The sequence below is a fragment of the Adiantum capillus-veneris genome, chromosome 19 (assembly GCF_014529385.1).
Source record: "Adiantum capillus-veneris isolate H3 chromosome 19, ASM1452938v2, whole genome shotgun sequence".
Lineage (NCBI taxonomy): Eukaryota > Viridiplantae > Streptophyta > Polypodiopsida > Polypodiales > Pteridaceae > Adiantum > Adiantum capillus-veneris.
In genome coordinates, this window is record NC_140949.1 from 107,712,435 (window position 1) to 107,734,364 (window position 21,930).

General features: G+C 44.9%; 1 protein-coding gene across 3 annotated transcripts in view; it reads right to left on the reverse strand.

Annotated features, from left to right (window-relative positions):
- Nucleotides 1-21,930, reverse strand: part of LOC147434620 (uncharacterized) — a 101,329-nt gene that overhangs the window by 47,194 nt on the left and 32,205 nt on the right. For all 3 annotated transcript variants that reach the window (XR_015185372.1, XM_086491079.1, XM_086491080.1), the window contains one exon: nucleotides 11,782-12,040. Coding sequence is in view for 2 of the 3 variants with exons in the window: in XM_086491079.1 (XP_086347205.1) it covers nucleotides 11,782-12,040 (259 nt within the window). In the remaining variant the exon portion in view is untranslated. The remainder of the gene's footprint in view (nucleotides 1-11,781; nucleotides 12,041-21,930) is intronic.

Genomic DNA, 21,930 nt, shown 5'->3' on the forward strand with positions numbered 1-21,930 from the left:
GGGCTTGCTACAGATGCCACCAGCACACGAAACAAACCCCGAAACAGGAAATTACAGCCTGCTGTGTATCGCTGTATAGATGTTCAGGTGCATTTTCGGGGCCGAAAACAGAGAACTCAGCCTGCTGTAATTTCTTGCCACGTTTGGGAAAGTGCTTAAATGCGCCGGAAAAGTCACCTTTTGCATGGGGATTTTGTCTGTGAAGCCTCCTACAATGGTTATGCTGCCGAAATTGGGCTAGAGTAGGTCATTTTCAGCACAATAAAAGTGGGACAGCTCGTAGGAAGTTCCAAGATTTTCTCCGAAGTTTAATTGGATAAAGAAATAATGAAAGGGGGGCCAACCTTTGGGGCCAACACGGTGTCACTATCTGCTTGGAAGCATTCTAGCTACCAAGCCGTGGATTGTTTGAAGTGTTGAATTTTCTAGTCATAGGTTTTCGAGTATTTTCTTTGTGTCGTAAAGTTCAAGTAAAGATCAGGTGAAAGCTAAAGTCTACCTCCCTTTAGAGAGTCTACGGGCTGGTATCAGCCGACGCATAGAGAGATGTGCTTGGGGGAAAATAGCATATTGCAATATAAAGTGGCCTCCTTGTCTCAGCTCTCACCCTAATCCACATATATCTAGCATGCTCATTTCCCCGAACAATACCACACCTCTTTACCCACGTTCTCTATGCTCTAATCTCACCTCTTTTCTGTCTACAAGTGGTCTCCCAATCGTATCCCGTCACTCAAGGAAGTGTGACGCCGGGATTTTGATGTGTCTCAGAGTAGAAAATAATGTCTCTTCCCTTGAAGCTATCCTCGAATGCACCAACATCTAGCTTCAATGATCCATTACAATTCCATACTGCCATCTTAAGGCTGGTCCCATAGGTCATGCACTGTCATGTAGTGCATCTTCCAAGATCACCACTCTACCCCTTCTATAGAAAGCAAATTTTTCCCTTCTTCCTCCCAACCTTGATTCTGGCATCAGCTCTTGCATGTGTGCAATTTGCGCTAAAGTGAGGTCATCGCCCAAAAATATCCTAGTTAAGAGTTGATTTCTTCTTCAAGAACTCTCTCCTAGTTTCCTCATTAGGGAAACGTAAAATGAGTGCTCTTTCCTTAGAACTTTCTTCCCCACAGTTTCCTTTCTTCCCCACTCTCCATGCGCCTATGTGTGGCTTCACAAATGCCCGCGCGTTTCAAGAGTTCTTTCACTACTTCCACATTTCCAATGTCCTTAAGGCATGTAACACGCACGTGAAGGGCTCTGATCTTCCTCTTCTACTTTTCCTCAATGGTCATATTGATAATGGTGGGTGCCGATGTAGCTTCAGCCATCTTGGCTTTTCTCTTCTTTACAACCTCAATCCACTCTTCAGCTTTATCAACCTTCTTTTGCATTTTGGTGAGGACATCCACCCGTGAAGAGGCTGATCTCGACTTCTGCTCTTTCAAGTTTTCACCTGTTCTTTGATTTCTCGAGCTCCTTAATCACTGAGGGGCTGAATTTCTCCATCCTTTCCAAGAATACTTTTACTCTTACAAGTTACTAGTTCTCCCTTACGCTCTTCAATCAATGTATCTTTTGCACTTATGCGTTTTTCCATATCTGATTTCCACGACTCACTAGCAACAATAGCATCATCTAACCTTTTTTGCATCACAGCTTCCACTACCTGCACCTCTACCCTCACAATAGCTTTTATCTCCCCTTTCAGTGCCACGTGCATCTCATCACGCTTACCAAGCATCTCTTTTCCTCATATATTCATACAAAGCATTTCTATAATTCTCTACAGTTGCATACATCTCTTTCTCAATGTCTCCCTTCATAAGGTTCAACTCCGTCTTAATCATCACCTGTACCTTCTCAATTATTAGGTCATCCTTTACCCTGGATAGTTTCCCTGGTGGCCTGAGAGAACCGGGTGACTGTGCTGTCCCGACTTTTCTGCCTCAATGTAATCTTTGCTTTGGGTGGATTTTGATATGCATCTTGATCTTCGGTATTGTCTGGTTAGTCCATCATCTGTGATATGCGCCACTCAAACCCCAGGCCTCTGCGAGCAAGTACGTCTTGTTGTGCCTTCGACCCGTTCGTGTCATAAAATCTAATATCTAACCAACCCAAGTGATTTTCTCATATTAAACTGATCATTCAATCTGGGAGAATAAACGGGAACAAGGATTAGAATATAGACATGTGCTTATGGATCTGTCTCAACACGGGGCCAAGGTTAAAGGGGTCCAAATGAGAGATGGTCTGTTAAAGACCAATGCTACCTAATAAAGCTTAAAGACCTTAGGGTTAGCTTCATTAAAGACCTCCAAAAGTTAGTGTTAAAAAGTCCTTTGACCTTAGGCAAGCTAGGGCTGACCTTGAGGTGGGAATCCTACCCAAGGATGAGGTGTTTGCCGTGCTTAAATGACTAAGGTTCTTGAAGTGTTCAATTCAAACATAAACTCTCAAGAGGCATAAACGGTTCCCGTGCTTAAATGACTAGGTGCTTAAAGTGTTCAATTCAAACATGATATCTTAAGAAGCATAAAAGACACATGTCACGATCCTCCACATGTGGCCCTCATGATGCGCTTGAATCCTATTGGATAGGCTTTAAAGGGGTCCAATGAGAATTTAGATGCATAAAAATAAATAATTAAGTTCTTTCTTTCAAAGAGGAAAAAGAGGACACATGTCCAAATGATATAATTAAATAATACAAGAGAGACAGAGAGAGAGAGAGAGAGAGAGAGGTGAACCAAGCATGAGAAGGGGGTATACTCTCCCAAACACATATACACACACTCATTGTGTGAAGTGCAAAGTGCAAGAGCTCCATCTCCTTCTCCAAGCTTGTTGAGAAGTTGAGAGTCTATACCAACACTCTGGGCTATGAAATGCAAATCCAACCAAGAGCCATGCTTCAATGCTTAAGCTTGTCATCTTCTTCATCTTCATTACTATCATCTATGCTATTATGCTTAAGGTGCAGCGCAATGAATGTTGTATTTTCTCAAGATTAGTGATCTTTATTGCTCAAGGTTCCTTTTTAGTTCTTAGGGAAAGAGAGAGCTTTCCCTCTTATGGAGAGTGCTATGGTCACAAACAAAGTGAGTGGATATTGTGCGTGCAAGTGAATGAGACTGAGAGAAGGAGAGAGAAGAGATACGACACCAAGAGGTTGTAAAACCCTCCTCCGAAGGCCCCACTCTCGTCGGCGAGAGTGGTGTACTTTGATTGCACAAAGGTGTACAATGCGTATGCAATGGACTGATGCAATTGGACTTTGCCGATGACGACGACGACGACGATGACAACGACTTCATGGTTGAAATGTGTGATCTTCTATTGGCTGAATTTTGTGGCTGTTTCGGGGCTGAAAATGACTGTTTTTCTTGCGATGCTTATGGCTGAAAATGGTGGATCTTGCGGGGCGTCATGCTGATGGTAAAAACGCTGAAGTGCTGTGTCTGGCCAGGCTGCGTTTTTAGGGCTGAAAACGCTGAAAAACGCTGAAAGGCTGATCTGTTGCTGGCGTTTTTGCTGAGGGCTGAGATCCCAAAACGCTAGGCCTTGGGGCTGATCTGCAGGGGGGACTATCGCCAGAAACAAGAGGCTTATAGCGATGGCTGGCTATAGGGAGAAAAGGCCAAGGACAAGTGGCTGATGGCGATGCTAATACTTGAAAACGCTAGGGGTGCATGAGGGGGGGGGTACTGCTGAGAAGTTGCCTGTTGAGCAGGAAGCTCCTGTTGCCTCTTCTGCCAGAAAGTGCTAACTTGGGTTTGCTTATATATTAACTTAGCAAAATTGCCCTACCTACTTTTGTTGGAAAGTCACTTAAAAATAATAAGTGAAAATAACCAAAAATAGGAAAATACGCTAAATGCACTGGAAAATTCCCCTAACTGATGCTAATGGATTCTGATGGGAATTCCGACGATCATGCTGTGTGCAACCGGAGGATATGCATCTATGCTAAGTGACTGGGCATGCACGGTCTACGAATAGACTCACAAAAGTGCCAGATCACTGCTAATCTAAACTGACTTGACTGACGGGAACCCTGCTATGGTGTAGCTTGTCCACGGACACATACGGTTGGGATGTGTCACATGACATATGCTATGCTAAGCATAAAAGAGTGATTATAAGTGAGGAAGTATTTCTTTCTCTTATGGATGATTCTTCTTCCTCTTCCCTATCCTCATTCCGTGCTAGCTCTCTCCACCTTCAAAGGTGTTTGAGGCCTTGGGACTGAGGCTTGGGATAGTTAATGCTTTTTGCAAAGTTTATGTTATGCTTGTGATGCATGAAGCTTTCCATCTTCATGCATCACCAAGGTCACAAGGAGCACAATGATTGTATTGTATCAAGTCTCTCTTGATAGGAGAATCTAATACAAACGGCTTTTGGAGGGGGGACCGGCTCCAAATAAATCCGATCCTCAACTATTGTCATGTTCTCTAATACTCTCTCTTGCGGAAGTATTGTTCATGTCAAGTTAATTAAGTACTATGTTTATGTTGCTACCATCAATTAAGTTCACCCTCTATGTTCTCAAAGTAATCTCACAAAATGCTCACTCTAATTCTCTTAATTTTGCTATTCTCAAAGTTCATAGGCCATTTCCATTACATTGGTATCAGAGCATTTTGTTTCTCTTTTCTTGCTTAAGAAGAGAGGTCCTTAAGTAGCCTATTAATGGTTGGTTTTGTTAATTATATTAGGGTAAGTGGGACTGGGATCTATTATCGATTTGGTTGAGCCCACTATGTGGGATATGGTGCACACCTCGAGAGCTTTGGTCTTAATAATGGAGTCTTTTAGACTTGCCTACGGCTTTACCATTATTGAGCCATAAAAAGTCCGAAAGAAGCTATCTCTCATTAATTTTGCTATGTTAGACCCACCCCACTACTCTCTATAATTAACCAATTTGAGCCGTAGGTGTAGATACTTAAGTGCTTATTTTCAAAGGCTAAGAGGAGTAGCAACTAAGGTTTTGAATTGCCAAATAATACACTAAGTAAACACATAAGTATAATTAGCATGGCTTACAATAACCAAGAGAGTAGAATGAACATTAACAACTTTGATTTTGCACATGAAGGTGCTAATGATGATGCCTCCATGTTTATCAATAATCTTATTACTAGGTTGCATCAAGCTATGGGCAACCCTACTTTGCAAGCCGAAGTTACTCAACAACTTCGTGCTCATGGGATTTCCCTTCCTCTCCAAGAGGAGAGAGAACTTAAGAGGCCTCTTGATGAGACCCCTAAAAGAAGACTCTCTCCATTCGAGAGGAGGAATCCAAAGAAGAAGAAAGTAATGAATCCCTAAGTTTCTTTGAAAATGTGGCTCCACGAAGACGGCGGTCTAGACAATCGCCAACTCCTCCCATGAGGAAACGGTCAACACACAGTCCTCCTCGTCACTTCGAAAGGGAAGAGAGGAAACAAAGGAAGAAAAGGTCAAGAAAGAGGTCACCCTCTTCTCCTTCTTCTTTACCTTCCTCCTCTTCCGATGAAATCTATGGCTTTTCTCTTAGAGAATACAAGAGGGGAGGACATCGCAAATCATACCCTGCATGGCGAAGATCACAAAAGCTCAAGAAGTTCAAAGAGGGAGGAAAGAGTATCTCTTTTCTCACCTACGATGGCACCTTTGGTGCCACCGACAAAGTATTGGCCTTTATCCAACAATTTAATGCGTCCTTTGGAGACGAGGGCTTCACGGAGTCCTCCAAGTTACGCCATGTAGCTATGCACTTCCAGAAATCGGCTCGTCAATGGTGGGCTAGCCTTCGTGGCAACGGCGAAGCCCCAAAGACATGGAAAATTCTACGAGTTTCCATCATGAAGCAATTCCTTGCAAGCAATGCAAAGGACAAAGTACTTACCGAATGGCGCAGTTTGAAGCTTCTCTCACATGAGTCTATTCACAAATACGTGGACAAGTTTTGGGATTACATCTCAAGGCTACTATCTTCCAAAAGATAGACTTCACCGAGCAAAAAGCAACAACTTTGTGCGGGATTACCTGAAGAAATGGCTGAGTATGTCAACTCGCAACGGCCTGGTTCTATCACCAAAGTAATCCACCACACCATGGTTGCTTCCCGCATCAATTTCCAACAAGGGGCTAGACAAAATGTAAGGCCCATGTGGAAAACAAAGACAAAAGTGATGCAAAGGGGAAAACCAATGCCCAAAATTCTTCCCAAGGCAATTCCAATAACAACAACAACAACAATCGGTCCCAGGAGAAGGGAGTTTACAAAGGTAAAAACAAACTCTCTCCTGAAGAGCTTGAAGCTTTGCGCAATGACCGTAAGTGTTTTAAGAAGCTCCAAAAGAGGATGCTCATTGCAAAGGATCACCTCTCTCCTAAGCTTGGGAAAAGGTAAGGGAACGTGATGCCTTCATCTTGTTTGACCCTGGCTCTACTCACAACTTCATATCAACGGAATTGGCCACCAAGTTGGCATTCAAGCTTTTGAGATGGGAGATACTATAACTGTTGACACAGCTTTTAAGGGACAGCAAGCCTCCGTTACTCCCTTGATTGGGAGGTTGAGATTTCATGTCCAAAGCTATGTCGACGAAGAAGACTTTTTCATCTCTTCTCTCCAACGTAAGGATGCTATCCTAGGGACACCATGGTTCAACCACATGGCTACCAACATGATGTTCCTTGAAAGGAGAATCTACTTCACCTACACGGGAAAGAGCATGTATATAGATGCTAATCAGTCTGGTCGTAATATAGGACTTGTAAATTCATCGGCTTTTCATAAGTCAATGAAAAGCTTGGTTTCTGCGTAGATGATTTTTGTCAAAGAATCCACTAATGACGCTAATGATTTATCAAATGAAAATGGTAGAAATCAAGAAGAGTTAGACTTGTCTACTTTTCTAAATGGATTCTAAGATGTTTTTATCGATGAAATCCCTATGGATTTAGTACAAAAGAAAGATGGTACATACCGTACGGGTGTGGACTATCGAGCACCAAACCATATCACTATCAAAAACAAATTCCTGTGCCTTAGGTAGAAGATCTATTTGATAAGTCACAAGGCTCTACCTACTTCAGTAGGATTGACCTTAAAAGTGGCTATCATCAAAAAAGAATAGTGGATGACAATATCCTAAAGACCGCGTTTCGTACAACGTTTGGTCTTTATGAATATCCAGTCATGCCTTTTGGCTTTACCAATTCACCAGCCACATTCAATCGTTTGATGGAGAAAATTTAGACCCTACCTCAAGTTCACTAGAGTGTTCTTTGATGATATCATCATCTATTTCAAGTCCTTGGAGGAACACAAGCAACATCTCCAAGTAATTTTTCAAGCATTGAGGGAGAACAAGCTTTTTCTCAACCAAAAGAAAAGTGAATTTTTCCTTCAAGAGATTCAATACTTAGGTCATATTATCTCTAAAGATGGTATCCGTATGGATCCATCAAAGTTGGAGGTAATAAAATCATGGCCTAATCCAAGGAATCTACATGAGCTAAGAAGCTTTATTGGTATGTGTGCATATCATAGATGCTTCATAGCAAAATTTTCTCGAATAGCAATCCATTACATGACTTAACAAAGAAGACCGTTAAGTATTCATGGACAGCTAAGGAGAAAAATGCTTTTGACAAGCTCAAAAAAGAAGCTTACCTCTCAAGCAGTCCTCATGCTTCCGGATCTCTCAAAGCCATTTGAGGTCAAATGTGATGCTTGTGGTGATTGCCTTGGAGCAGTCTTGCTTCAAGAAGGGTATACCATAGCATATGAGAGCCGAAGGCTGAGAAAGACAAGGCGGACAAGCACAAAAAATTTCAATCAAATTGGAAGATGGAAGCGAGAAGCCTAAATTAGGCGGCCAGACCTACTTTTGCAGAATTTGTGCAGAATGAGCTACAGGAATCCGATTGGGGAAATTTTTGAGTCTAACATAGATTTCAAGGCCTAGTAGGACTAACGGGGGAATCTAGGGAAAAATGGTTCGGGAAGTCCGAGTATAGATATCCAAGGTAGGCTAAAACCACCTCATTTCCACTTGTTGCCTTTGGAGAGAGAGCTTTTCGACCTCTTCGCGCGCGCGCGTGCACGCCTGGTGTAGGCTTGCTCTGTATGACTCCCCTCTACTAAAAACAATATCAAATGAAAGCTATTTCTTCCTCCTCTCAATTGAAGGCTAGAGCTATTTGAGACACCCGTGCTCAAGCTTGAGCTACTACCCACCACTATGTATGCCAAGATTTCATCGCGCGTACTTTCCGGAGTTTACAGTTGTCCATTTTCAGCGCCGTCTCACACAAGACATGAGGGGTAAGTTCTTTACTCATCAATGATCCATTTTGTACGGCCGGTAGATAGTCTAAACCCGTAGAAAAAACCCTAGAATCCAAGCAATGCACGAAGATATATATTAGGGACTCCATTCATTTTACGAACAAACCAACAAAGTCTCAAGTACTTCATGACACAAACCAAGCTTTTTGACAAACAAATGAGTTGGGCAAATTTTCTTTCGCAATTTTATTTTCATATTGCTCACATTACTGATAAGCACAATCAAGTGGCCGATGCACTTTCACGACGACCAAAAGTCAATGTGGTGTCTATAGCAACTCACAATAATCTATCTTCTATGATAAATGAGTATGCTACTCACCCTGACTTTAAAGATGCAATGTCAACCCTTGCTTTGGGGAAGAAAGAGGAACCATTCACCTTGTAGGATGGTTATCTTCTCCATGGCAATAGGCTATGTGTTACCCACTCCCTTCGTGAGAAAGTCATGTATGAATCCCATGCTCCTCCCTATGCGGGGCATAGAGGCATTCAACCTACTCTTCGAAGAGTAGAGACGTACTTCTATTGGCCTACCATGAACGTGGACATAGAAGAGTATGCTTCAAGATATGTGGTATGCCAAAAGACTAAGTATGATAGAGGGAAGAAACCTCGATTACTCCAACCATTGCCAATCCCTAATTCACCATGGGAGAGTATATCCATGGATTTTATCTTTGGACTACCCAAGTCTATCCATGGGAATACGAGAATATGAACAATAGTCGACAGGTTTAGCAAGCAAGCACACTTTATTCATGTTAAAAAGACTATTAACGCACACCATATGGACATATCTCAGATTTTCAAACACCATGGATTACCAACATTGATCGTGTCAGATAGAGATCCTAGAATGACCAGTAATTTCTGGAAAAGTCTTTTTGAAAATCTAGGTACAAGATTGAATTTCTCTTCGGCCTATCACCCACAAACAGATGGCCAAAGTGAGATAGCCAATCTTACGATACTCGAATCACTAAAGAGTTATGTTACAGAAGTAGATCAATGATCACAATGGGGGAAGTACTTACCCCTTGTAGAGTATACGTACAATAATAATGTCCATACTACTATAAGAAAAGCATCTTTTGAGATCATAGAGGGAAGACCTAGAAGTCCCTTGCTACTTAAAGTACATGGGAAGATCTTCGATGCTGATGAGTACAGCCGTGACCTACAAGAAGCAAAAAGATACTATGGCCTTTTTCAAATCTTGAAGCCAATCAATGACATGGCTTATCAACTCAAGTTGCCCAACCATTGGCTGAACACAATGCTTTTCATGTGAGCCTACTTAAGCCCTACAAAGGAGAGCCACCAAGAGAACCAATTATTGAAGACCCTCCAGAAATCGAAGACAAAGAAGAGGTGCTACAACCCGAAGCTATCCTTCGGCATGAAGACGAAGTATGCGGTATGGTAAGATTATCCGACGGTATTTCATTAAGTTCAAAAATTATCCTTTTGAAGATGCTAGATGGATACAACCTTGTCAATGCTTACAATGTTGCACTAGAGTAAGCTAATGTAAATGCTTTCTAAATGAACAATGTTTTTGTCTTATAAGACTAATCCTCTTTTGTGCACAAATTTAAATAGTATGCATGCTTAGAATCATGTTTGCGACGTCACTCAAACACCAAGTAGAATTTGTCACTCTACTTTGGGAGTATGATATGGACTAAAGAGCAGACATGCTTGAGGCAGCTACGTCTCCCAAGCACCAAATGGACTAGTCATCCATTCTAAAATGATGTCGTAGGGTAAAAAGGGATCCTCTACCCGCTAAGAAAAATGACTAAGACTTTATCTCTTCTACCTCATAGTCGAAGACGACTATGATTTCAACCTTTTGAGTCACAGCCTTTGCGCCACCATCTCTTCGAAGAGATAGCGCTAGAGAAAGAGAGAAACACTCTATGGTCCATGTAAGTTCCGGATTTTCATTTCATAGAGGTGAGAGCCGAGAAAGAAATTGCTTCCAATGCATGCCGAAAGCAAAATGAGAGAGAGCAAGATCTTCTCTTGTTCAACTCAGACGTGGAGAGGGTGTGGCTGGTTGTGTTTGTTATCACCGGTTGCAGGATGGGAAGGAGAGACAATCCTAAAGCTGCCCTCGGGCCCGAGTGAGGACCCCAGCTGGTTCTTATGGCTGCTGCAACTTGTCTTGGGGGCGACCACATGGGTGGAAGGAGGCATTGAGGGGAAGCTTCTTCTAAAAGCAATTCCTACAAAAAGCACTTCTTCAAAAAGTAATTTCTTCCAAAAATCTTATATTGCCACATCTCAATGTCCTCAGTTGCTTCTTTCTCTCCATTTCAAAGATGAAAACGCATTTCTTTCACAATCGATTGCTGCAGTTCTAGACCAGATTGCTCTATAAAGAACACTGTCTGATTTCTGAGCTCTAATACCCCGCAAGCCACTTCCGAGGCGATAGAATCACTGCAACCATCACCAAACTGAACCAAAACAGTAAACACTTGAACTTGACAGAGAGAACAACACACTGTAGGTGGGAGACATGGAGTGGCGGAGTTCCGCTCCCAGAAGCATTGGCCCTTAAGATAGGCCGCCCCTTTTAAGTTTTGGCTCTTCTTTGTGTATTCATAATCATAGAGTACAACTACCAGAGGATCAAGTCTACAATCGTGCACCCATGCATTGATCTGCCAAACTGACCCTCAAGGCATCCTAACAAAGACACTTGGCCCAAAAGCAGCTCTATTAAAAGCAAACGTCCCAAAAGCTTTGGAAAGCAAAATCTGGCACCACCAAAAGTCAAATTCCACTGCTTTTATAACTGATGCCCGAAATCAACTTCGCGGCACAACTAGCACGTCAGCAATTTGGACCGTACATTTTCCAGTATGATTCCTGCCGTGATCCCCGAGCATTACCTGCCACATCATCTTCTGTCCATCAGGTGGTCATGCGACATCGTCACTTTGTGACAGCACCCATGCTCAAGACTCAAGCCACATCCCAGCCATGACTCGTGTTACCAGTAATATTTTCAGAACATAATAACGGCAATACTTTAGAATCAGTTGCGAGTTCTTTTCAGTCAACAACTACTGGGGATAGGCTCAGGGCATGGTCATACAAACACAGAAAAATGATAAAGCCTTTCCACAATTAAGATTTCTTTTTACCAGCAGTCCTCAAAATTCATGTTGTAAAGAAAACACGCATTAGGTTCAACTCGCATTAGGTTCAAGTGACACACATAGACACCCTCTACAGACTCCGTCACCGGTAGGGTTTTTTCTCTCAAATGCCTTCAATCTTTTGTTTGGAAAGTAAAAACCAACAGCACAGCAAGAGTGAGAATGTACCAGTGCTACTATTAAGGAAATGCCTGTGAAGTTTAACAGTAGCACTGCTTTGTACTGGCAATAAACTGAAATAGCAGAACTTACCAGCAGCTGTAATTGTTGCTAATCGGACTCTAGGAACTTTATCTGGACAACGATAATGTGCCCAGCCTGGCTTCAAAAGCCTCTCAGAAATGGTTTCTAGCATCAACCCTTGGCTGACAGATACTTGTCTCAGCAAGGCTAACTCTGATTTTGACAGCACACCTGTGTTCAGATGTGGCAGTAAGCCTGTCTGTTCAAGTACAATCTTAGCCACTTCAGCTACATAAGATACTGTGGTATCATGCCCTAAGGTTGCAAGCTGTGGCAAAAGAAAAACAATTATAGCCAACAAAAAAACAAGAGAAGACTGTCATTAGCAACAAAAACACATTCAATAAGATGCACTTCAGGAAAGGAAAATCAAAACAGACAATGAAAGATAAACTTGCCCACTAAAAATGCTGGCATTGCCTTAAACAAATCATTGAAATTTGAAGTACAGGGCACAGCTCACAACACAATGAGGAGGTAGACAAAGGTTTGAACAATGTACAGACCGAAAACACTTAAAGTGTGCAAGTGTGTCCCCATAGAAGAAGAAAACTTGATTTCCATTCACCTTTCCAAACAATTTTTCCTTACCCACCCAGATAAACTTTATGACGGATCCCGTGAAAATTTGTGAGTGTGTACGTCCCAACATCAGCAAGAGAGGTTGCTGACACTATTTCAGCCCCTTTGCAAGATAGCCAGCATATGAAATTCGTACCTAATATAGAATTGCGTAAAACACTAAAATTGTCACTTTTATTAGAGTGAGTGCTCAAACACATCCAATGAGGAACAGCCTTTTGAGGTAGTACTCTTTTGAAGTCAAGTTTACTCGTAAATCATTTTAATCATTTAATTATATAACTTTTGTCTCAAACTTGCCCCACCTAAGCCTTAAGGAGTTCTTAACCAGTATCCTAGCCTATAAAGGGAGCGCTCAAGGGAGCCCGCGTTTGCAACGCATGAGCCAGTGCTAGCAGAGAGAAGCCCTACCGTTTTGCATCAGCCAACCAGCGTTTTGCTCCCAAGACGCAGATCAGCCCAACGTTTTGCATCGGCTTCAAATTCAGCCCAGCGGTTTCAGTTTTCAGCCCTTCCCTTCGCCAGTTGTGGCCCGGATCTGCTAACGCTAGCCTCTCAGCTACAGCCCGGTACTTCGGCAGCCCATTGAGCCTCTTCTCGGCCATTCCCTCGCCGCATCGAGTGCTCCCATTGCTGTCTACCATTGGCTCCATCATCATCTGTGTTTTCAGCCCTGCTTTGCGCGACGGATCGGCTGCATTTTTGCAGCCAGCTTTCAGCCCTTGTTTCCTCTCACATCGGGAGCGTAAATCAGCCCCAGATCCTTCCCTTGGTGGCCATCAGCAACCCCTAATTGAGACGGTGTCACAAACTGCTGACGTGTCGACTCACCGAAGAACGGAGCTACCAGCCGAGGGGCCTAAACCCTAGAAGGGGCAGAAGCAACAAAAGAAGCAGCAACAGATTTCCGCCAACCTGCTGACGTGGCAGATTATATGGATTTCCGTGATTTATGCTGGCAGCTTTTGGGCATCGCTTTTGGACCAGGAGCTTTTGAGTTTGAAGGCTTTTCATGTAAACTGCTTTTGGGGCCGGTGGCCTTTAAATATGAGGCCATGGGGTCATTCTCGGGCGTGCTTCTTGGAGAAGGTGCACAGTCTAGAGTATCGACTTGTACTGTGTTGATGCAATATAAAGAAATACCGAAAGGGACGCCAAGGTTTGGGGCCAATACTCTCTGAGGTGGAATTCCGCCACTCCATGTCGCGTGTCATCTCTCTCTCTCTCAGTTCAATTGTTATTGAAGTGCTAAAAGTCTGTTCAGTCTGTTCCTTTCTATTGGAACATGGTGCCCGTCCTGTGACTGGTATCAAAGCATCAGGAGTGTGCTTTTTTGAAAGCATACCGGTCCTTCAAAAGAGCAGACAGAGCTATTGGAATTTTACTTGAAGTATCTTCGGGTCTAGACCCCGGACTTATTAGCCAGTCCCACCCTTACTTCATCGTGCATCGGGCACGCTCACGTCTTCACTGCTCATGTCTTACAGGGCATAAGCCATAAAAGATCACTTGCAAGAGAAGGATCCAAGATTTGTTTCAAGTAACTGTTTTTCTAAACAGCAGTGCCATGCAGATGTTGATGTCTATAGCTACCAAGCCATACACTCCAAGGACTTGGCAAGCTTTCAAGAAAATTTTTGCCCGAAGTTATATGGTTTCTGACATCTTCCTTTGGAGTGCAACTTCTCACAGAGGGGTATATCCGGAAATGCTTGCCATGGAAGCCCTAGCAGATTATAACTTGAAATTATTCGACATCTCTCAGTAGATGTCTCTTCACGAGCTGATGACCTTGGAGGTCCGATGTGACTGCTATGTCTTGGGACTACCATCAACGCCACAGGAACATTGTCTGTCCAAGAGCTGTGGACCATGCTACGGTTGGCTACGACCTTATGAAAGGAATCTAGCCCTAATTTTTGGTGCAGGATTCAGAATGGAAAGTCGGTCAACTTTTCGAGCTCGACTAATGTCGAGATTGCTTTTTAAGTTTGAGTTCTATTTGAATTTGTTTGGTGATCTTGTTTGGAATTTGTTTGAGTTGGATGGTATCTGTTTTGAACTTGTTTTGGTGCCGATTTGAAATGTTTGACTCTGGTTTTAATACCGGTTTCATTGATTGGTGATTTTACTCTCAGGTGGAGAAGTGAGAAATATTGTTTTGGTATTGTTTGAACCTCGGAACGATGCAGGTCGATGCCTGGGGAGCATTTCGTTGTATGCTTGAAAACCTCGGAACGACGCAGGCCGATGCCTTGGGGGGGTTTCGTTGTATTCTTGAAAACCTCGGAACGACGCAGGCCGATGTCTCGGGAGCGTTCTATTGTATGCTAGAAAACCTCTGAACGACGAAGGCCGATGTCTAGGGAGCGTTTGGTTATATGCTTGAACCTCCAAGCGACGGAGACTGCGGTCTGGGGAGCGTTTGGTTGTACACTCCCCTGAGCTCATGGTCCGGACCTTTTTAGGTTATTTGCAGGGGAGAGTGACGAGACAGTCGTTGAGTACCTTCATACCACAGACCATTTTTCTCGGAGGAGTGCTCAGCGGTGTTGTTTGTTGTGTCTTGTAACATGCATCTGTGAGCATTTGTGTTGCATTGTGATGTGCCAACCATTGAATATTCCTAACTGTAGCAGGGCTACAATGTCACTTCACAGGACAGGCAGACAGTTGGACAGTTAGTCACAGTTGGTTTGGTTCACACTGGACGGACCCTCTGGGCTGGGGGTGACGTGGCAAGGTACCGACGGTGACATCGTGGCCAATTCACCACCACCACACAGTTTGGAAATAGATTTAGCTGACTGGTCATTTATGAGCCGTTGGTGGTTCTTTATGGTTGTGCATATGAGTAGTCGTTTGGGTCATTTTTGGGATTATCTTGTACGTAGTCTTCTTGGTAGCGAGTCTTACACAGAGCACCTCTGCACTCACCCTGCACATCTGAGCCTCGACACCCCCATTTGTACATGTGAGTCCTGGGCTGGAGCTGAGTGTGCTGCCACGCCAGAGTCTGTACATGGTTCTTTGAGATAGTCGAGTCCACATGTTCTGGTCCACTGTTGTGTCTCTGTAGTTCTGTTGTTATCCATTGTTTCTGTGTTTCATTCTGTTTGAGTGAGTTTCCATTTGTTGAGTGAGATTGTCACGCACATTGCACTGAGGGGCATCCACACTGTAGAGAGCACGACACATTATCCGCGCTACAGGTGCTCTCATTTTGGCGATCATGGTGGGACCTCAACTGAAGTCTCACTCTGTTGAGTAGCTAGTTTCTTCGCTTCGCCTGTGCAGCTTGTTGGTCTGGTCCAGTTTCACCCTTGACAGCTTAATCTAGCTGGTCTAGTCTCTCGCCTTGCTGGTCTGGTCCTCTCTCGCCCTGGTCCACCCAGTCCTCGTCCTGGTCTAGTCCTCCTCGTCCCTGGTCTAGTCCTTCCTCGTCTTGGTCCAAGCCAGGTGGTCTAGTTACTCGCCCTGGTCTAGTAGGGTCTAGACCAATGTTCAGCCAAGTGAAGGTCGTCTTGCCCAAGTGAAGGTCTTCTTTCACAAAGCTTGGTGGGGTTGGCAGTTACTGCATGACACATACAAGGAGGTCATTGGAGCGTCAAAGTGCACTACTGAGTCCTCTGAAGTACTACCACAGACGGCGTCAACCCTTGGTGCCCAATAGAGGCATATTAACCCCATCACCCATACCTACTCATATGGCTACCTCCATTCCTTCGACCGGTTCTACATCCTCCAGGTCACCTTCTCCGGTAAGGCTCTCCCCCATTTTGTTACAACAAGCTAGTGAGCGACAGACTCAGGAGCAAGAGGCCATGGAGGAGCTCACAAGTGTTCTGGCAAAGGTGAACATCAAGTTCCCTACCTTTAAGGGTCTCTCCACAGAGGATGCAGACGACCATGCTCGGAGGTTTGTCTCTCTTTGCAGAGGTCGTGGCCTCAACAGAGAAGACGCATACCTAGTGCTCTTCCCGTCCACCTTGGATGGTCTTGCAGATAAATGGTACAGTCAATTTGTTGAGAACCACTTTACTACTTGGACCATGTTAAGACAGCAGTTCTGTGAAGCTTTCCGACTAGGGGATTATCAAGAGAAGATTCTAGATGAGTTGGCCAACCTTTGCTCCAGCCCAAGGAGACATTTACAGAGCTCATGACCAGAACAAAGTCTCTGGTCGCCAAGCTGCCTCAGCAACCAGGGGAATTCATGGTGAAGAAGTAGGTAGAGAAGGCTCTACCTAAGACTTCTCAACAAAAGCTCAGAGAAAGCCTCCGTCCTGAAGCCAGTCTGGAAGACTTTGTTGCTATTGCTACTAGAATCGAGGGAGCAAGAATGCAGTTCACTCACTCTCCTCAGTTAGATACTGCCCCTGTACTCGTGGACAGTCCATCAGACCCCTTGACTTCTTTACGCAGGGAACTGGAAGCCCTTAAGTTACAGCGGGCCCTTTAAGAAGAGAGATCCTTCTCTCTCAGACAAGAGAAGCCTCCACATCAAGAGGCTTATGATCAACTTAAAAGAGAGTTAGAAGAGCTCAAGTCTCAGCAAGAGACTAAGGCTATGGTATGGTGTAGTTCATGCCCCTCTCCAGGACACCCTCCACAGGACTGTGCCCTTCGCTCTTATTGCCACTTCTGCGAAAAATCGGGTCATGAAGATAAGGATTGCTACTATATAAAGGGATTGCACAAAATACAGCAAAGTCTTGGTCCTACTCTCCAACAGGGGTTAGCACCAGCATCCAACATGGTTTCCCACTACGGCCATCCCAACTACATGCCACCTTTGCTCAATACCCCTGTTGTCCAAGGTATGTCAAGTACTTTCCCGACTCAAAGCTTTTATAATGCTAATGCCACCTCAACCCCTCAGAGCTTCTACACTTCAGCCTCCAACTCCATGCAGCAACCACCTCGTCCCCCGTTTCGTCCTTCCAATCGGCCCATACTCTGCTACAGATGCGGAGAATATGGGCATTATCAGAGCAAGTGTCCTTTACCTGAGGGGTCCCCTCCTTGTCGTCATTACCTTGATTCGAAGGATCACTACAGTAAGGATTGTCCCACGCAAAGGGCATCCACGTCTTCAGGCTCGACTCAGAACCAGCAAGAATTCACCTTCCCGAAGATAAACTTGATTACTGTGAACACCGTGCCTCAACCATCACCCGCTACTCATGTGGTGAAGCCACTGCAAGTGTTGGGGTATAGGCGTCTGTGCCTTGCCCGGCCGCCCAGAGTCTGGGCGCCCACTGACTTGTATACCTTATACATAGCATAAGTGTATAGGGGGCTGCTCACTCTTTGAGTCTCCCCACCCATATCTATGTTGTGTGTCTCCTTCTCTCTCTCTCACACTCTTCGTCTGTGGTGCTCCCCGATCCCCTTCAATTGGTATCAGAGCGTAGGTGCGGAGGGAGCGCGTATGTGCACAGTCACGACGACAGCGGAGAGCCAGTTCCATTCCCGAAATCGCGTCCGCGCGCGCGCGCACTCTCATGAGTGCAAACAGGGTTTCGACTTCGGCATCGGCAAATTCAGCTTTCCGAGAGCGTTTCCACCAGGTGTTTTACCTCCCTTTCGAAGCCATTCGAGCCATCAAAAACTTCATTCGAGCTACGGTTGAGGAGCTGCATTTTTCAGCCCTCTTTTGGCAGTTTATGCTGCGTTTTTGGGTCGAAACGGAGGTTTTTTGGCATAGCTTTCACACCCGGACTCGGATACATGTGATCCAGGAGTCTACCTTGGGGTTTTGGCACGCTCCGGACGCGCTCGTCATATCAGAATTTTAAAATTATGAACGCTGAATTTTCTGCAGCAGCAAGCAGTTGTTTATTGTGTATCGAGGATTCCACACATGGTTTGCTCTCAGATGTGAGAGTGATATTTGCTGCAGGTTTCCTCACACGTGGGAGGATACAATGTATGCCTTATGTGGTTTGATGCTCAGGGAGACTAATGTGATTGCATTTTGAGCTCGGCAATGTATGCCTCGAGCATGTTTTTTGGCAGTCACAGGTAGAGAAGATATTTGTGTACTAGATTTGCAGGTGTTTGCAATGATGTATGCAAAGTGTGGAGATTGGTGCATGCATTTGGAGTGCGGTTTGATGCGCTTTGGTTGCTCATGGTTTTGAGCGTGCAGTCAGTTTGGTTACTGGTTTTGTGGCCGTTTTACTGACGAAACTCTGGCGAAATTTTCCCAGGAGTTTTATGCGTATCATTTATGCGATCTAGGTAGAGATTGCGGGTTGCACTCAGCATTTGCGTGCGGTGTTCTCTGCAGGTGGGAGATTTGTGCGTGTGTATGCATCGATACCGCACAGTGTGGGCTTGGTGATTAGCTCACGGTTTGACAGGCGTACAGTTATCTTGGCACACTCACAGGAGTGAGTATTGTGATGTATGCTTGTGTGGCTACGAGCTAGGTAGCCGGATTCGAGCACTAATGGCTTGAGGTTTTTCAGCAGGTTTCAGCTACAGGTTTACAAGTTTACAGGCAGGTTTGAGGGCTTATTTGGGTGCTGAATTTTCAGCCATTGTTTCCTCTTTGCAGGTGTCCATGTATGGCTCAGTTGTAGGCTGATTTGGGACACATTTGTGACTTGTTTATGCAGCTGTTTAAGAGCTGAATTTTGGGGCTGATTTGCAGCCATATCTTACAGCCATATTTGCAGACTTTTGTTGATGCGATTCGAGCCAGTTTAGGGTTGATTTGGTTGACATTTGCTACTCATTGTTGGTTGCTCTTTTGCGAGCATTATGGCTGATTTTTCATTTGACTTCCAACGTTATGGTCTGACACAGTTTGATGGTGCAGATTTTGTTGCTTGGAAGGAGCATATGCTTATTGCATTGGCGGATTTGGGGCAGGATAAACCCTTGTGTGGTTTATCGGCGAAGCCCAAGTCTATGCGTGATGATGATTGGCAGGATCTTGATGAGTTGGCAATGTCTACGATTCGTTTGCATCTGGTTGAGTCTGTTGACTGGCAGGTCTCGAGGGAGACTACAACTCATGCTTTATGGCGGAGTTTACATGCTATGTACGCGACATCCATGTCTACAGGGGAGTCTAGTCCCACTTCTATGTCCATGGGAGATATTGATCCCACACGCAAGTCTCGACGGCATAGAGACTTGACATGTTGGCATTGTGGACATAGGGGGCACATTAGGCGTCGATGTTTCAGGAGTTTGAGACAACGGAAGCGACAGATGCGTGATGCAGATTTGAGCATGACAGATGCTAGTGAGATCAGTATGGTGGTTACTGAGTATGCTTGTGACGGCGATGTCACATTTACATCTAGCTTGTCTTGAGACGATCTTATGTCTACGGATTGCATATCGGATTGCACATTGTCTTCACATTGGTTACTAGATTCAAATGCTACTTTCCATGTCACGTCGCATCGTGAGTGGTTTAGCACGTTTTCTAGTGGGAGACTTGGTTGTGTGCACATGGCTGATGGTGTTGTGTATGACATTGAGGGTGCAGGAGACGTATGTTTGTCCTTGCCCATTGGTATGAGATTTACCCTACGTCATGTGCGTTATGTGCCAGATCTGAGACGGGATTTGATCTCAGTCAGACAGTTACGGTATAGTGGATGTCGGGTATCGCTGCTTGAGCGATCTTTTGCGTTGCATTTGGGTTCGCTAGTGATTGCGAGAGGTGCCAAGAGTGGTACAGGTTACCCATTGCATGTGGATCACGGGAGAGACGGTGTTGTCTCTGTGATCATGCAGCCAGGTAGAGAGCGAGAGAGCAAGCGAGTCTCTTTTGCTCATGGGTTGCAGGATACTTTGCATGGAGTGCAGAGTAGTGAGCTCGTTGTGCACACAGTTGGGGCACGACTTGAGCAGTCACACAGAGAGGTGACAGAGTCAGACATGCATGCTTTGCTAGTGACTGAGCAAAGCAGAGAGTCAGTTGTGAGAGATACTTCTATGCAGGATAGACAGGTAGAGCGGTCTTACTCTAGTGAGTAACGACAAGAGGATGTTGTGCAAGAGTCTATGAATACGGAGTTAGAGCATGAGAGCTCTAGTGAGTCACAGCAGATTGAGTGGTCATGTTTTCAGTGGATGATTGCAGAGGAGGCTAAGATGTCAGCGATTATGCAGTCATTCCTTTCTATACTCGACAATGAGCATGGGGATATAGTTGTGCAGGATATGTCTTCCAGCAGACACCTAGAGCAGTTGGTTTGCTCTGAGGTTGCACGACAGGTTGATGCGTCTTTTGCGGACAGTCAGGAGATGCATGTGGCTGACACGCCTTGTCAATCAGAGATGCCTATTGCCAGGGATATATATGTTGATGCATGCTCCGTAGAGCTAGCAGGGCCCGCTAGCATTGCATCGGCATTCGGTGGTCTCATGTATGAGATGTTGATCTTGAGACCGGATATCGCAGCTGCAGTGGGAGCATTTGCAGTTGGGATTGTCAGTCGTTTGTTGACTGATGATGGCATAGTGCACGAGGGAGATATGCAAGTATTGCGTACATACTTGCAGTACGTGTGCGGTACGTCTGGTGGTGTATGGACTTACACGGGAGCAGAACAGCCGGATGCACACGATCACAGCCAGCTAGTGGGCATCGGTTGAGAGCGGTTTTCTCTCACCTTTTGTAGTCTTTAGACTAGGTTCCCTTGCTTAAAGGCACAGTCGCCTTTAAGTGGGAGGTTGTTGGGGTATAGGCGTCTGTGCCTTGCCCGGCCGCCCAGAGTCTGGGCACCCACTGACTTGTATACCTTATACATAGCATAAGTGTATAGGGGACTGCTCACTTTTTGAGTCTCCCCACCCATATCTATGTTGTGTGTCTCCTTCTCTCTCTCTCACACTCTTCGTCTGTGGTGCTCCCTGATCCCCTTCAGCAAGTGGAGGAGCCTGCTGGTGTCCTTACTCGAGCACAAAGAGCAGCTCTTGGTCTCAGTCTGCCCACAGGTCCACCTCGCCAATCCCCACTTCCTCAATCTGGTCTACCTGACCCAAAGGACGAGTCCTTCAAAATTGCTCAGAGCAAACCAACTTCCCTGTTATCTGACATTGATGGAGCCTTCTTGGAAGCAGTGGCTGACTTGGAACAGATTAAGGTCCCAAGGGGAGCCCAGTTCGAAGGCGCCAAGCCCATAGCAGAAGCCATTTTGAAGAATACTTTTCAGCAAGTGTCACTATACGACATGCTAAGGCTCGACGCAACACTCAGAAGTGACACCCTGTCAGTCATTTAGTCTCTGTACCCGGGGGCTGGGCCTAGTGGCGGGCACCTCCCTGTACAGCCCTCAGAGTCTTATTTGATTTCCTATCCAACTGCTCCCCTCACCGATTATAACAGTCCTCGTCTCATTGTATCTATTCTTGGGCACCAGCTATCCGGCGTCATCGTTGATGGTGGATCTGGAATCAATTTCATGCCCAAATTCACTATAATGGACTTAGGTCTACAGCCTACCCGACCTGCTCCTTTCACTGTTACATTGGCCGATCAGAGAACAGTCTACCCAGTGGGCATAGTCGACAAGGTGTCTCTGAAGGTACAAGATTTCACTTTTA